Genomic DNA, 18,607 nt, shown 5'->3' on the forward strand with positions numbered 1-18,607 from the left:
TATTTTTTTCGTTTTTTTAATTGACTTTTTGACATTTTGTCCTTATTTGTAGATTTTAAAATAATCCTTCAATCTCGCCAGTTTCAGTATTGAGATCAATATCATATATGCATGGACGTGTTGGTAGACCAGGCATTTTAGAAATTTCTCCACACATAGCTACTACAAAGCCAGCACCAGCGGAAACATAAACATTTTCCACACTCAAAGTAAAATCTTTTGGAGCTCCTTTTATAGATGCGTCACCAGTCAAAGAAGCAGATGTTTTTGACATACAAATTGGTAAATTACCAAAACCCTATTTAAAAAAAGTATTAGAAAAATTTAATATAACAACAATAACAATGCTTACTGCTTCTGTCAGTTTCTTCACAGCAGCTGCGGCTTTTTCAGTGAGTTCCACTTTTTTAGCACCATACATATTCTGTGCTATGGTATTCATTTTGTCTTCTAAAGAGATATCATTCGAGTAGAGCAATTTGAAATTCTTAGAATTCTCACAAGCTTTAATGACAGCATCGGCCAATTCAGCTGCACCAGCGCCACCTTCACTCCAATGGGAGCAAGTGACAGCAGCAAATGCGCCAGCTTTCAATGCAGCATCCAAAACCAGCTTATGTTCTGCTTCAGTATCATTACTAAAATAAAATATTTAAATTAAATTTACTAATAAAAGATTTTAGTTTCCAAATTTACCTATGACGATTAAGTGCTAAAACAACTGGTAAACCAAATTTCTTTCCATTAGAAATGTGCTGCAATAAATTAGGTAAACCCTGCTCAAGTAGTGTCAAATTTTCCTCAGTGTACTGTTTGTTGAGTGGTGCTCCAGCTGTCACTGGTGCGCCACCACCATGCATTTTCAAAGCTCTCACTGTTGCAACCAATACAATAGCATTTGGCTTGCGACCTGATGAACGGCATTTAATATTGCAGAATTTCTCCATGCCAATATCGGAACCGAAACCAGCCTCAGTACAAACAAAACCCTGATCTCCAACTAACTTCAAAGCTATCTCATCAGCTACAATTGAAGAGCAACCATGTGCAATGTTAGCAAAAGGACCAGCATGCACGAGCACTGGTGTGCCTTCTAATGTTTGCATAAGTGTTGGTTCAAGTGCATCCTTCAGTAATACTGTTAAAGCACCAGTAACACCCAAATCATCGGCAGTAATGGGCTCACCAGACTTATTAAAAGCTACAACCATATTACCAAGACGTTCTTTCATATCAGCCAGACAACGTGAAAGCGCTAAAACGGCCATAATTTCACTTGCCACCGAAATAGCGAATGATGTGGTACGTGTGAACTTCTTCTCTGTTGGTGATTCTCCAATAGTTACTTGACGCAAATAGCGATCGTTTATATCTACAACACGTTCCCACATAATAGTGTCGATGTCAATGTCTAGACGTGCAAATTTACTCTTCTCTTCTGTTGTTAGTGACTCTGGATCATCCTTATTTATGCCCAAACGTTGCAGACGTCGTAATTGTATTTTGGAAAATTTACGTACACCCTTAATACGTGGTACCAAACGATCGAAGAGTGCTTGATCCTTCTGGGTATTCTCATGGAAAATACGTGTGTCCAATTGTGCGGCAAGTAAATTATTTGCAGCTGAAACAGCATGTATATCACCGGTCATATGCAAATTAAAATCTTCCATTGGTATAACTTGTGCATAACCACCGCCAGCAGCACCGCCTTTAATACCGAATGTAGGACCTTGAGAGGGTTGACGCAGACAAGCTATTGAATTTCTGTTTCTATGTACACCTAGAGCTTGTACCAGACCAATTAGAGTAGTACTTTTGCCTTCGCCTAGTGGTGTTGGAGTTATACTGTGAAAACAGGTCAAAATAATTAATTAAAAATAATCAAAATCATTGATTAGGATGACTGTTTGATGAGTTAATGAAAAGTGCGCTAATTGGGTTCTAAAATATTTTTGTAATATTTTTCTGATAATTAAACATTAAAATATTGGTTTAAAACAAGATTTCTTTTTCGATAAGGGAATTTCTTATATTTTAGTAGCAACTTATTGCTCAATGTACGATTAAACTATATTACCCAGCGACTCTTATTAAAGTCTAATTATATGGAATACAGAGCCCAGCAATTGTAGCACAGTTGTAAACAGTATTACAGGAATGCATTCGGTCAATTTCATTTTTGATATTTCTAGGTACTATAGGTTAACATGTCGAAGCACGATTTAACACAGTAGTTGGAAACGAGAAAATTGGAGTTAAGTTAATGCATCTATGCGGAAGATTCTGAGATCTCTGATATAGCAAAAATTTGAAGTATATTTAATAATAACATTGTAAAAGAGCATTTACAAAAAAAAAAGTTGTCAGCAGGATGGGTAGAAAGAATTATAACAGATCCTTGTAATGTTGTTATAGTTGTAACCCGTTGGGATCTGCTTGTAAAATCCCATGGAGAGTGGTGACCAACACTTGATCATCACTTGGTTCTAAGAACCTAAGAATAACTTCCAAAAGTACTTGCAAATATATCAGTGTAGTTTACAACGTTTATGTCTTGATTTATAAGTATAGATAAGAAATGGATATATACTTAGAAAACTAAAGGGTAATTAACACTTTTAATGAGAAACTTTCAAAAAAGTTTTACAAACGAAACTAAAACTAACTACTATTTTAATCAATTAAATTGACCGACACTAAAGAATATACAAGGACTGCCTGATATTAAGCAATACTCATAATAAATTATTTTCTGAATCAAATAAAGTTAAAGAGATATGTTTTGTATATATATAGATATACATATTTATAATTGTATTAACAAGAAGTCATCTAATACCTGTATGAATTTCATATCTACTGAAACATTTTTTTTAAGTGTGTTGAACTTACCCAGCTACAACAACATAATGTCCATTACCGCGGTTTTTCAAACGCTCAATAACACTTAATGCAATTTTAGCCTTTTTGTCACCATAAAGGGAAACTTCTTTGCCCATCAATCCAATTTCTTCAGCTAATATAGAGATATTCTTTGGTGTTTGTGATCTAGCAATCACAATATCACTAAATTCAAACAATATATTAATTTTAAATATCTTTATAAAATTGAGTTAAAACTTACCTCGGCACTGGTATCACTTTATTTAGAGTTAGTGGAACCAAGTCCCATTGTTTACGCAAAAGGGAATTTGCAGCTAAAACTGCTGAGCGCACAGTGTTTTTCATTAGCATAGCTACTGTCATAGGTCCAACACCACCGGGAACTGGTGTAATGAACGAAGCTACCTTTCTAGCCTCTTCGAAATCAACGTCACCAACAAGGCGTGTTCCACTTTCTTTAGTAGAATCTAAATAATAAAAATTTATTATATATTAAATTAATGCAACACTCTAATTAAACACAGTTAAATTTATTTATTATTTATTACTCTCAGCCAATACATTTATATAGCCCTTATACGTATATTCATAAATATAGAGATATATTTATTTGAACAAACTCTTATTTTAGACACATTTTGCTATGTCTAATATTTTAATATATAATTTTTAATATTATTTAAATCAATATTGTCGAATAGAATGGAACTTCTCAACTGAACTAATAAAGAAATGTTGAATGCTTGTGTTCTTATTTATGCTTGCAGAACGGTAGTGTAGTCACTGCATCCTGGTTGAGAGAAGAGACGGATGCAGTATTTGTTTACATATCATTGATATAGACCTTTGGCTATTTTGGGGGACAATGCCAGTGAGTAAACATCTCTACGACTGCAGCTTGCACGCTTGAGTTGTGTTCAATTTATTTTTGTCTTCATTCAAAAAGTGTCAATATTCAGAAATATTACGTATATATGCATATACACATATAAAGTTGAATATATATAATTTTTATCATAATTTTTTCATCTCGACATTAGTAGGTATTAGGAATTTTATACTTAAGTATACAATTCTTATTAGCGAATTCGTTTATTAAAATAAATAATTAAATTGCTAGATTTAATATATGTATATTATTTAAATTTATTCCTTCACTGCACTAATATTTATAATATTTGATTTAATAATTAAAAACACAAAACTTATAAGCAAAACATAATTAATTGTTTATTGTAGTATGAGTCAAACGTTTACCAATAATAATAAAAAAATAGAAAAACTGATACAAATCACTTCACTTTTTACAGTTTCTACACAAACTAAACACCTTCTTATTGGTCATAATTAGGTTTGGAAATCACATTACTGAAACAGACCAGCTCTCTTCTCTCGAGCATTCCTACTATCAGATACAATCACTTTTGTATTGATTAAACATCAAAAATGTACTCAATCCATATATTGAGTCAGTTCATATATTGTTTGTTAAAAGCATCTCTTTCAAGATTAAACTGATCTTTCTTATCAACCGTAGGTCAATTTTAAAAATGTGTACACAATACATAATAACAACTGATAAAACATATATGAACATACGACACTTATCATATTTATTTTATGCAGACAGTAGTATTACTTCCTATTATTTTTTTTAAATTAGATTTAAGATTCAACTATATATGTATGTATGTACCTGGTATAACATTGATGCCACAATCAATGACAACAGCACCAGGCTTAATCCAACTGCCTTTTATCATCTCAGGTACACCAATACCTGCCACCAAAATATCAGCAGATCGACACTAAACAAATAAAATAATTCAATAATTATTCAATAAATAAACGAATCAGTATATTTTTATACTCACTATCTGGTTTAAGTTCTTGGTTTTTGAATGACAAACAGTTACAGTGGCATGCTCCCATTTAAGTAGCTCCGACACTGGTGTCCCGACAATCTTACTGCGACCCAATACTACTGCATTGGCACCTTGAATTTGTACACCCGAACTTTTTATCAATTCAATACAACCCCATGGTGTGCAGGGTAGGAATCCTTTTAAATCACCAATTGCTGCACGACCTTCATTTATGGTATGTAAGCCATCCACATCCTTTTTGGGACAAACCGCGTCAGTAATTTTATGTGAATCAATTTTGGTATCACAGTCAAGTGGCATTTGTACGATAATTCCATGCACCATAGGATCATTATTCAATTGGCTTATCTAACAAATAAATGTTTATGTATTATATGTGAAAAAGAATAAATAAAATAATTTTTTTTATTATTTTATGGCCAAACAATTAGTGTTGACCAATTGCTTAGTCATGACCAAACTAAATGACAAACATATCATGACCAATATAGTGTTATCACAGGCTACTTGGTCTGTGACCAATTATACCCTGTGACAACACTATATTATAAAATAATTTTATTTTAATAAATAATATTACATTTCCTATAATAATATAAATTCTAGACAAATCGATAGCACTTTATAAGGATCATTAAACCGTTTCACTTTGTTTCAGATTAAATGCTAAAAAGTAATGGCAGGGTATAACACTCGGGCTAGAAAGCAGGCTTAGCGCTCTAGATTTTGCAGATAATAGATTCTCTAAGAAAAATTAAAATCAACACAGAGGCTGCCAGTCTAACATTCAATATCACCAATATCAAATCATTACAAACTTTGAACTAGGAAGCTTAAGCATTCAGAATGTCGATAATTACCTACCTATATATCAAACAACAATGTTAGGCAGCCATACATATAAAATATATTTAAACAAACTCTGGAACTCCTAAAAATTATGGAAATCCTCTAATATTTCTCTTTTCAGAAAAACCGGATAGTGATTAAATAGCACTAGTTTTTCGAATTTCGAACTTAAAATCCAGCATCAAGGAGGTCTAGACACCTCATACATCAAATGGCGACTAAAGCCAACAGAACAAAATTACTAAAATTGGGCAAGCTTTTGGAACCCTTTAAAAATATGGACACACCTAGCTTAGCTTAAAAATTATATTATTTAACACTAATTTCAAAGCCTCACGTCTTTTGGACAGTGAGAACTGAATTATAAGTACCAATAGCGCTTAAATTCTTTAAGATAGTCAACCGCAATCTCTAAAACAATGTGTCGTATACTATGTTATTATTCAGAACAAAGCAAATTCCTGGAGAAACATTGACATAGCAAAAGATATCACTTCAAAATTCTTAAATATAACCCTTAAGGTAGAGCCGAAGACCCAGACGCTCACGCAACAGATGTAGAAGGCGAAAAGAAATCGAACTGCTAATTTATAGGAAGGAATTTATGGAGTTAAATTGAAATCCAGAGGAGTTATATATTATAATGTTCCTTGTTAGAATTGTTTAAGAATTTAATACAAGTATTTGTATAAAGATATTGTACACCAGCGTTTCTCAACTGTCACTGCTGGTCCAAACTGTTAGCATCACCAGTCCGTAAAATATTGTAGTTCGTCTTTAGCAATATTATTTTTTCGGGTAATATTGATACTGATGCTTACAATAAGCATTGAATATATTACCCATTCCTGTTAAACACGTAAGGTATTTTTCCATTTGGGAGTACGTTTTGGATTGAAAAAGACTGCTTTTTATACGTACAAAAAAAGGTTATTGCACGTAAATCTAACTTTAAGAAAAAACTAGTTTAAAAGCGGTTACTTTTAATCGTTATGATTATGATTATGGTTATGATTAGCTTGTGATTTACATATCTCATAAAATAACAAATATTTGAGTCTTTTGATAAGATATTAGACACCTACGTACCATGCAGAGTTATTATCTACTAGTTCATTACTCAAGCGTCTTATGTTTTTGATATCTCTAACTTGCTTAGAAGAAAACAGATTAACTATTATGAAAATCAGCATGATGATAACCGCAAGTATATACGAGTATGGTTGCAATCTCTTTTGAGTATCGTATATAGGTATATAGTTCAACAGTTTTGTTATAACGTTTATTATACCGAACTTATTTAAATATTATAATACAATATTGATGATTAATTGCATATGACAGCAAAATCTTTTTTGAACGAACGTGATATTGTATTTAAATTATTTTAAATTACTGTTCTAAAGTTCCTTGAAGCTACCGGGAGCCAGCCTTGACTATCAATTGCCGCTCATCACTTCAATTGTTGCTTAAACAAAGTAGAATAGAGTCTTAAATATTAAGCGGATAGAATAGTAATAGTGATCCCACGCTAATGATTGAAAAACAAATATATGTATACGGTAATAAAAAACAGACTACTAAATAATCTGAAAATCTATGTTAATTCTTTATTATGACATTAAGAAACTAAAGAGAATTTGAAGAACATTGAAAAAACTATGTCAAATCCCAGATGACAATATCAATGGATACTATTTGTTTTATTGTTAATATCAATATAGAATTATGCACATATTAAATATAGTATATAGATCCATATACTTAAGATGGAGTTCGCTGATATTAACTTGTTTCGAAATAATAAAAAAACAATGCACCCCAAACATACATATAGTATATCTCTGTTGTGCTTAAGAACAAAAAGGCATCAATATTTAAAAAATTTCCAATGCCATAATTTAGCTAAAATTTTATACATTTTTAATAATCAGTTCTAGATACAAGTAAATGTAGAAAATTCGGTACAATTAATTTTCACGGCACATAAAGGTGACGTCTAACTATCTTGCTAAACAAAAAGCAACTAACCTCAGATGACAGCAATAAATGTATTAGCCATCCTTTAGATGACTTACTAAGGTGGAAGAAATATATCATTATCTAAAGAAAACAACTTGGTCGCCAGCTCACTAAAATATACCGGCTCATAGACAGATATTTCAAACTCTTCCTCAACAACATACTTCTTCTTTATAAAGCAATTCTATATGACTTCATGATATTCAATTATGGGGCTCAGCTACCAAATCTAACATTGCAAAAGTTCAACTTTACAGCCAAAAGTTCTTCATATGATAACAAACGCCACTTTGGTATACTAGTAATGAAACACTTAACCGTGATCTGAACATGACCACAATAGCAAAAGAAGGAAAAAAATGTAACACATAACACGCCTTTCGTCTTGGGTCCTACCCGAGATCGGCAGTCTGCTGAGTGGCATGCAGCCGGTGAAAGCCGCCCAAAACGACCAAAGACGCAGCAGTTGGCTGGCAAGGTTATGGCGTCTGTATTTTGGGTGGGATGCGCATGGAATAATATTCATCGACTATCTCCAGAAGGGGAAGACCATCAACAGCGACTATTATATAGCATTATTGGAGCGTTTGAAAGACGAAATCGCAAAGAAACGGCCTCTTATGGCGAAGAAAACAGTTTTGTTCCACCAAGACAATGCACCGTATCACAAGTCGATGAAAACGATGGCAAAATTGAACGAATTGAGGTACGAATTGCTGCCGCACCCACCGTATTCTCCAGATCTGGCCCCCAGCGACTACTGGCTCTTCGCAGACCTCAAAAAGATGCTCCGTGGTAAGAGATTTAGCTCAAATGATGAAGTAATCGCAGAAACTAACGCCTATTTTGAAGGCAAAGAAAAATCGTTTTACAAAGGCGGTATCGAAAGATTGCAAAAGCGTTGGAATGATTGTATCTCCCTAAAAGGGGACTATGTTGATGATAAAAACGAATTTTGGCAAAAAATGTGTATTAATTAGTTAGTCACACACATTATTGAACGAAGTGTTAAATGGAGAAATTAGGAAGAAACTACTTTAAATCTCTCCTAAGTGAAAGATCTTACATTTTTTGAAATAATTTTATCTAAAATCTTTAAAAGCCCAATAAGCAACCAAAGTTGAAACTTTTGCAATATATATATATAATTCAAAGGAATTATCTTTATATAGTCAGTGAAAAATTTATATTAAACGAAGATTTTTTGGAGTAATTTTTAATTAACACCTTTAGAATTCCACAGCGCTACCAACGTTTAAAAACTTTTGCGAAACCCATTACCATTGTAGAGAACCTATATATATTGTAGAGAACCTATATTTATTCGGCGTAATTGAAGGAATTATTTTTATACATTTGGAAAAAAATTTAAATTATACAAAGAATGAATTATTAAATTTAAAGCACTAGTTCCACATAATATAAGTGAAAGTAAAACATTTTATTCTACGCATCCCCACTTAAATCTGATATGAAAAAGTATTTTTTATAGAAAAAAAGCTTTTAAATACAAATATTATGTAATTTGCAAAAAAATATAGATAAGCACTTACTTTTTCCAGTAACTCAATTTCAGTTATCGTCCGTGGTAATTTAACAAGCTCAGCGTCTATGCCAATTTCGGTGGCAGCCTTGATTTTCATGCGAATATAGACATTGGAGTCCTCGCGTCCACCGACTTGCACAATGCGTAGTCCGGGTGCAAAATCGGCAATTTGTTGCTTCAATTCTTGTACTTCTTGCGTAAGAGATTCACGAATTCCTCTATTAGAAAATAGAGTTTTATTATTATTATTATTTAATAGAACACTCCCAAGAAAATTTCTTTCGGATTTTAAACACTCACTTTGCAACGGCAGTGCCCGAGATAATTGCGGCTCCACTAACAGACATTTTACTTTTTGTTGGCGCTACAATGGCTTCACTAAAAATAATTAAATGTTTGTTTTTGTTGTATTAAAACAGCAACAACTCAAGAAGTTATAGTAAGCGAAGAAAAACTTCGACAATTTGAACCGTCACGTCTTGCGATCGCAAGTCAAATGCAATTGAACTAAACGAGACTGATACGTTTATTTGCGAAAAATCTTCTATCTTGCCATGTTTATTTTCGCTGTTAATCAATTTCGAATAACATAATAGATTATCATTTAACTGAGAGGGTCAGAGAGCTCTATTTGAGGAATTCATTACAGTAAATATATGCGTAGTGAACTTACTTTGGCAATTACTGATTATGAACGGTTATGAATTTTGGCCATTATCAATAGTCAGCTAATGAATCCATAAGTACAGCGTATGTACGTACACAGTTAAGGCCAAGAATTTATTCTTAGATAAACTATTTTATAGACAGTGGGGTGATTAGAATATTTATTTCACAAAAAATCAGTATAATTTAGAAATTGAAATTAACATTAGCGCATTAAATATGAATTTATGTATTATGGGACGTGTGTGTGCTATGGACTATCTTCTTCTGATTGAAATTTATTAACTGAGTACTATAAATATTTATTTACATTCAGTAGTACATTAAAGTATTAAAGAATATTAATTAAAAAGCTATTAAGATAATATTTAATATGTATTTTTTTGCTTTTCAAGACTATATTTAATTATAATAAATTTATATTAAATTAATTGACATAATCTGTGAGTTCAAAGACTGTCAATAAACAAGGTTGCTCTTTCTTCTTAAATGCTATGGACCACAGACCATTGGTGCATGTCAGGAAGGTTTTTGGTTTAAATCCTACTAAAATATTTTAAGTTAATTTATATTGGATATAATTCATTTATTTTAATCAAATTTTTTTACATAAAACTTAAATTAGTCCACCCCTTAAATGAGTTTCTGTATACCTTACTACGCTATAACAAAATAATGAAGCACTGGGAGTTTTCGAGAGAAAAGTTTTGCAAAAGATCACTATTCCTCTTCGAATTTGCAACGACTACCGTACCGAATGAACCACAAGCTATACGAGTCTTATAAAGGCATTGATATAGCTCTGCTATATATAGCATAACCAAACTAGCACCGGCTTTGCTAGCTTCGTTATTTCGTGAGAATGGATGATGATGCACCAGCGATGAAGGAATTTGAAAAGGCAGTTACAGAAAGAAGACATTGAGATACACTTTATCTGAGGTGAAGTGTTCAAGTTGAGAAAATACTAACGGAGTTTGCTGCGCAGATAAAGAGAAGCTCTGAATCAGAGCAATACCCGAGAACGTGTTGTTTTGAAATATACGTTCCAAGTCTACACTAATTAAATCACCAAATTTATAAATAGAAATCTTATGCTTTAATTTTCAGTATTCTGAAACAAAGATTAATAGATGCATGGTGATCATCTCAAAATTTTATTTCAGAAAATAGTGTGGACAAAGTCAATATTAAAGCCGGGTAGATTATTTTAAAAATTGGTATTTTTCTCTCATTATAAATTCACAAATTAATTTAAAGCTTATGTTTAATAAACTTTTAAAACAATAAAGTATTTAGTTCTTAAATTTATTAAAATTAGAAACTCTTAAATTATAGAAAAATGAGATTGATGAACACGCACTCATGCTATAGTCTTGCACACTTTTGTTTGAAGTAACTGACTTGTACGCTTCTAGTCTAAAATTGACTAAGTGGGTCATAAAGTGACTTCATCTTCATTTATGGTATATAAGCATTGTTAGCTATCGCTAGATATTTTCGTTCAATGGTTAGCTAAGTCATAGCCAGGGATATACATAGTCCAAGCATGAATTTTAGAAAGCGACATACCCGACAATTATCCAAGATGTCTCTATATGCAGAAACTTAATTGAATTCGCTTGATATTACTTCTTGCTTAAAAAATATTTATATATAATAATATAACAAAGAAGTTTCATATAACTTGATTGCCTTTTATTTTATCCACAACCGAAACTTCTATATTCTATTTAAATAATACATTCTGATAATAATAAACTATAAACTATATATAAAATAAGAATAAGAATAATAATGATAATAAACTATGTATGTTAATATAAACTATATGTAATAATAATAATATATATATGATAATACAAACTATTAATGATATTAGCATGATATATAAATTAATTATTTTTTATTTACATTTTTTCAAATATTACTTGAATATAGTCTACAATACACAATAAATATTTTTCTAATCCTATAGTACGAGTACTTCAATTATATCTATTTATGGCATTATAAATATAAAGGTTAGCAACTAACAAGTAATGCACTTACAATCTATAGATAATATATTTAATTTGTACCCACAATATATGCAATCAAACAATTTAAAATATATTACATGGAACATTTTTATTGACTGCATTTCTCAATAAATTTAAACACATTAAATAGCCGGAAATAGAAGCACAAATCGTAATATGACTTAATAAAAAATTAAAAAAAAAATTGTTTAATATAATTAATAAATACTTTAAATATAAGACAGTCTTGTCTAACGAAGCTTTACAATAAAAGAACATAATTCACAACCAAATAAAATTTGAGTACTATTTCCCGATCCACAAATTTGTAATTTTTTCTAAATGTCTATTCATGGAGGTATAATATAGATTCTAAGCTGAGTGTTTGTCTATTACGTACAGGAAATATATTAAGTACGATATATATTTTTTGGACATTCATCTCATAGAAATACCACTAAAAAATCTGTTAAAAAAATTAATTATTTGGAAACATTGTAGATACAGGTCTTTTCTTTCGTCTTAACCTAAGAAATATAGGAGAAATTTTTTTCATATCAAGTATTGTCAACCACCAAAACCTAACGACAGTTTGAAAATATTTTTATAAGCAATATTCACATAAAAATTGAACCTCAACTATTCTATTATCGTTGGAAACCATATATTCATATTCTTAAAATACTAAACACAAGAAATCGTTAACTCCTCTAAGTCTTCAGTCTATAAAAAAGCAAATATTAAACGTCAAAAGAGTCAGTCACTTAAACTTTTTGAAATTGTACATATTAATATATTTTTTGATTATTATTATTCCTATATTTTTACAATAGTTATAAGAGTCTCTTTATAAGATTAGACACTCGTAATTGTCGGGTTCATATTGTCGATTTTTCGAAAATGCAGAAGTTTGGAACGACAAAAATATGTAAGCTGAAGATATTAGAAGCACACAGCAAGAACATAAAAAACTGAGGTCTTTAAACTTGGATGAGTGTATATTCCAGAACACCTTGCAGTCATAAACAATTAATACTCACTACTCCATTTTAACTTAGTCATTGTTTGCAAAAATGATCATATACTCGCTACTATGAGTATATGATTGGTTCAAACGCTTTCAGGACACATTGATCGTCAATAATAATACCCTGGAAAAAAAACCATTATAGACATTGCTGAAGAAATTGAAATGGCGTACGACTCATGCAAGTAAAATTCAATGTAATTCTTTTATATTTTACAACCTGTGTTTATTCCAAATAGCATTAAATTATAAAAACTGAAAAGAGTACTAATTTTAGACTAACTAGTAAAATCAGCGAGAAAGTTGATTTAAAAATATGGAAATAATTAATAAGTCATAATGTGCCACTTGTGAACTTAAAAGAAGGAAATTTTTATGGTTTCTCATACCACTATATTTTAGAGTAGACACTATTAACATTATTTGTTTATCAATTGAAACTAAACCGCATTTAAACCAAAATAGACTTATCAGATATCATTCTAACGTTGTTTAAGAGAAGATAACAAATATCAAAACAACGAGTAGTAAATATCAAGACGATAATAGTCAAGACGACGAAGACGAACAGAATTTTAGAGTTGAATATGGATAACGTGTGGAATGTGTGATTAGTTGAGAATAGTTTCTCATATTTAATTATCGCTTTTATTTTAATTGTTTTAATTTTTCTGTCTAAAGACTTAAGTACTAATTGAAATTATAAATGTAGTTTAATAAACTAAATTACTCGGCATACTCTTTGGCGAACACTACTTCAGCTTATGGACCAATTAACATTGATTAGAATGTTTATAATAATTAAGTTTAATAATATAATAAATCTGTGCATCAAAAGATCATAATTCCTACACCACGTCGTTGACTAAACCAATATTTTTTTAGATTTTCAATTATGTTTGCATTTTCTGTTATATTATAATTTATTATTCTAATTTAGTAAGTTTTCTCTTTCAAACAAATATTGCATAAAACTTAATTTCTAGAACTATATTAAGTCAATTGGCATTGTTGTTACTTTCTAAGCTTTACTAAATATTTGCTTTAAATATATATTATTATGTTATATCTCATATAAACTATATTTATTATATTTTACTGTTTTTATATATTTTATTTTAATTTCTTTGTTTTAAATGTACTATATTCGACGTCTTTAATAAATATCTGGCACTTTAAATAAAATAAAAGTATTATTATTATATTTATTAAAAATATATCTTATTTATTACACATTATTTAATATATTTTATTTATATATATTATATTATTTTAAATATTATTTCACATTTTGTTTTATACATACCCCTACATTTTTTATGCAGTATCAAGTTTTGTTAAATTCAATATACAAATAATAAGTTGAGAGTCCCACCTTTTGTTTATTTTAAATATTTCATTTTAATATCCATACTAAGTATTTTGTTTTATAAATATGCATATATTATTTATGCAATACCTATTTTTGAATTACTCTATATACGGATATTAACTAAAGACTTCCAGCTTTTACTTTAACTCATATATATTTATAATCTCATATCTCTCTTTTCTGTCTTTTAGTCTTATTGCAACATTTATATTAAGTTGTATAAATTAATGTTAATGTAAGTTCAAAATTACATATAGTTCCTTTTGACAGAAACATTTTATTCCAGAGGTATCTTAGAGACATCATATACCATCGGAATTATTCATCACGACTATGTGGAGAACATAACATAATAGCAATTAGAAAAATTTTAATAAAAGTTAGTCTAAGGTAGTTCCACAGACATTCATTTGTAGCTGACGACCTTCGAGATCTCTGCTCGAAGAATGAGAAATCTATACAATCTAGATATTGTAAAGTGCAATGCTACAATTCCTAGAAATGAGGAAAAATTATCAAGGTTTTAACTATTGAGCAGACGTTTAGTACTCACAAAAAACAACGCAACAATTCTTAAAAAAACTTATTGAAATATTCCAAAAAACCGATTCGGAACCCTCACAGGATTTTTAAAAAAAAATTATTTGGTTAAAAGGCTCTACATGGGTGTAGATATTCAAGCATCACAAAAATTTTCTTTATATATAAATCACCAAACAACTAGGGTGGATTATATCTTATAATAACTGGCTCAGAGCAGCAAAACGAACCCATAGGCGAGCCCTATGCGGAATGTACCATACATACCATATTCAAAACTTTAAACCAAACCAAATCTACTCTAATGAAGAACATATATCAATGAACAGTTATGAAAAGTTATTTAAAAAAATCAGTTAATTGAAATTTATTTTGTGATTACTAAATTAAGCCTCAAATAGTGAAATACAACTATATCACCACTTGACCCAATCATCTACACATTTTTCTTGATCTAATTGAGTTATAACGTTCAACTCTTTCAACTAATTTTGTTTAACGAATGTAATCAGTTTGATATATAAATTGTCGATGCCAAAACAATAAAAACAAACAAAACATTAAAAAATAAATTAGTAGGAATAACATTACCATGACTTTCTTATGTTCCTAGATTTGGTTCTATACATAAAAAAGAATATATAAATCATGCAACAAATAATGCCTCTACAAACAGAAGGGTATTGAAATTTAACAATTAAAAATAAAATAAAATTAAATATTTCAATTATTCTACACCTAGTTCATGATTTTATTCTAATATAAACAGAGCTAGTGAATTTGTTAATAAAAAAAACTTTCCCAACAAATTAACAAAACTCGTGAAAAATGTGCGAACATAAAAGTCAAGTACGTCAGTTGATTAAGGAGCGCTGTCTCTGAGCTTCAAATTTGGCAGGGCACGAGTTCGATTCATGGTACTTGCAGTCTCAAAAAATTATTTACGAATAATTAAATACAATTATTTCCAAGACCACTAATAGTAGGTATTTAGCAATACTGGAAAGAACTGTATGGTCAGCTTAAAATGCAATTAATTAAAATAATATAAAGAAGAATTTTTGTTGTTGTAGTTCACTACTTTCTAAATATACTAAATTATTGTGAAAATTTATTTACAGAGAACACATTAGAATACCGGACTTTATGGCTTTATGGTAACTATAATTAAATATATTCAGGGATGTTTTAAACTTTAGAATTTACCAAAAATTTGTATCTATCAATGCGCCCGACTCTACTGCGCTACGTACTTTACTTTACCCATAATTACGAGAAATATCAAATCAAAACATCTTCATTATTAAATTCTTCTTTATTAAATTAAGGAAAATTTGAATTTGTCTTAAGAGGATAACATATTACCAGTCAAGTATTATTTATTTCAGAATACCTATTTATTAACATAGTAATATTAACTATTCGCTGCTGTTTATTGATTTTATAAATTATTATGTTTTTATAAATAATAAATATTAATGATAAATAATTGAATAAAGTATTAGTGTTGCTGTTAAGCTAGACTTACTTTGTATAGGGACAAAGAAGCTTTATTAAATTTTTAGAAGGGTTTTCGAATAACAAAGAAAGAAATAAAGGACAAACACAAAAATTTATTTTTAATTTTTATTGAAATTTTGGCTGACCATACAACGCTGTTTCGAGTATTGCCAAGTACTCTTCATCAGTGGTCTTTGGAAATAATCGAATTTTATTTAATTAGTTTATAGTCCGTATACAATTTGTTTGGACTGCAAGTGCCAGGCTTAGAACTCGTGCCTGTCAAATTAGAAGCGATGACTAATCGTGTTTATCCACAAGAAGCCAAGGCTGCACAAACTTTCAATGCTCAAGTTCCAGGTTTTATTGTCACTTATTTTTATTTAATTAGTGACAACAACCAACGCACTTGCCGTGCTTTTTAAATTAGAACGAGCTTATAAACTACAGCTTTATTTTTAGAAACACAAGTTCAACGAATTGAAAGTTTAACTTTTGGGTTTTGCCTATTTCTTTATTTCTTTTCAAAGCTACTCTTTTTGTAGAGACATTTTGTAATGCATATTGTTTTACTTACTATATGTAAAGCGACCATTCTGGTGCTTTTTACAAAGAAGCTATGCTATGTTATTCTACAAATCCGCTTTCGCGGTTAGGAAAAGTTGAACAATATTATATTTTAACATATTGTTCTTTACTTTTCACAAGCCTAATATTTGAATAAAGTATTAGTGTTGCTATAAAGCTACGCTTTCTTTGTATGGTGACAAAGAAGCTTTATTAAAATTTAGAGAGTTTTCGAATAACAAAGAAAGAAATAAAGGACAAACACAAAAATTTATTTTTAATTTTATTGAAGTTTGGCTGACCACACAACGCTGTTTCGAGTATTGCCAAGTACTCTTCATCAGTGGTCTTTGGGAATAATCGAATATTATTTAATTAGTTTATAGTCCGTATACAATTTGTTTGGACTGCAAGTGCCAGGCTTAGAACTCGTGCCTGTCAAATTAGAAGCGATGACTAATCGTGTTTATCCACAAGAAGCCAAGGCTGCACAAACTTTCAATGCTCAAGTTCCAGGTTTTATTGTCACTTATTTTTATTTAATTAGTGACAACAACCAACGCACTTGCCGTGCTTTTTAAATTAGAACGAGCTTATAAACTACAGCTTTATTTTTGGAAACACAAGTTCAACGAATTGAAAGTTTAACTTTTGGGTTTTGCCTATTTCTTTATTTCTTTTCAAAGCTACTCTTTTTGTAGAGACATTTTGTAATGCATATTGTTTTACTTACTACATGTAAAGCGACCATTCTGGTGCTTTTTACAAAGAAGCTATGCTATGTTATTCTACAAATCCGCTTTCGCGGTTAGGAAAAGTTGAACAATATTATATTTTAACATATTGTTGGTTGTTGTCACTAATTAAATAAAAATAAGTGACAATAAAACCTGGAACTTGAGCATTGAAAGTTTGTGCAGCCTTGGCTTCTTGTGGATAAACACGATTAGTCATCGCTTCTAATTTGACAGGCACGAGTTCTAAGCCTGGCACTTGCAGTCCAAACAAAATTATATACGGACTATAAACTAATTAAATAAAAATTCGATTATTCCAAAGACCACTGATGAAAAGTACTTGGCAATACTCGAAACAGCGTTGTATGGTCAGCCAAACTTCAATAAAATTAAAATAAATTTTTGTGTTTGTCCTTTATTTCTTTCTTTGCTATTCAAAAAACCCCTCTAAATTTTAATAAAGCTTCTTTGTCATTATACAAAGAAAGTCTAGCTTTACAGCAACACAAACACTTTATTCAAAAATTAGACTTGTAAAAAATAAGAACAATATGTTAAAATATAATATTGTTCAGCTTTTCCTAAACCGCGAAAACGGGTTTGTAGAACAACATAGCATAGCTTCTTTGTAAAAAGCACTAGAATGGTCGCTTTACATATAGTAAGTAAAACAATATGCATTACAAAATGTTTCTACAAAAAGAGTAGCTTTGAAAAAATAAAGAATAGGCGAACCCAAAAGTTAACTTTCAATTCGTTGAACTTGTGTTTCCAAAATAAAGCTGTAGTTTATAAGCTCGTTCTAATTTAAAGCACGGCAAGTGCTTTGGTTGGTGTCACTAATTAAATAAAAATAAGTGACAATAAAACCTGGAACTTGAGCATTGAAAGTTTGTGCAGCCTTGGCTTGTTTTGGATAAACACGATTAGTCATCGCTTCTAATTTGACAGGCACGAGTTCTAAGCCTGGCACTTGCAGTCCAAACAA

At 30.4% G+C, this 18,607-nt stretch overlaps 1 protein-coding gene across 2 annotated transcripts in view; it reads right to left on the reverse strand.

Moving 5' to 3' along the window:
- Positions 1 to 25: 25 nt before the first annotated feature.
- The window catches only part of LOC119682822 (C-1-tetrahydrofolate synthase, cytoplasmic), a 23,586-nt gene continuing 5,004 nt past the window's right edge, over positions 26 to 18,607 (reverse strand). For both annotated transcript variants that reach the window (XM_038096336.1, XM_038096337.1), the window contains exons 2-10: positions 9,490 to 9,567; positions 9,197 to 9,407; positions 4,761 to 5,120; positions 4,583 to 4,694; positions 3,128 to 3,353; positions 2,896 to 3,069; positions 697 to 1,848; positions 353 to 638; positions 26 to 298 (exon numbers count right to left, since the gene is read on the reverse strand). In XM_038096336.1, coding sequence (XP_037952264.1) covers positions 56 to 298; positions 353 to 638; positions 697 to 1,848; positions 2,896 to 3,069; positions 3,128 to 3,353; positions 4,583 to 4,694; positions 4,761 to 5,120; positions 9,197 to 9,407; positions 9,490 to 9,567 — 2,842 coding nt within the window. In that variant the 3' untranslated portion in view covers positions 26 to 55. The remainder of the gene's footprint in view (positions 299 to 352; positions 639 to 696; positions 1,849 to 2,895; positions 3,070 to 3,127; positions 3,354 to 4,582; positions 4,695 to 4,760; positions 5,121 to 9,196; positions 9,408 to 9,489; positions 9,568 to 18,607) is intronic.

The sequence above is a fragment of the Teleopsis dalmanni genome, chromosome 2 (genome assembly GCF_002237135.1).
Source record: "Teleopsis dalmanni isolate 2A chromosome 2, ASM223713v2, whole genome shotgun sequence".
In the NCBI taxonomy this organism is placed as follows: Eukaryota; Metazoa; Arthropoda; class Insecta; order Diptera; family Diopsidae; genus Teleopsis; species Teleopsis dalmanni.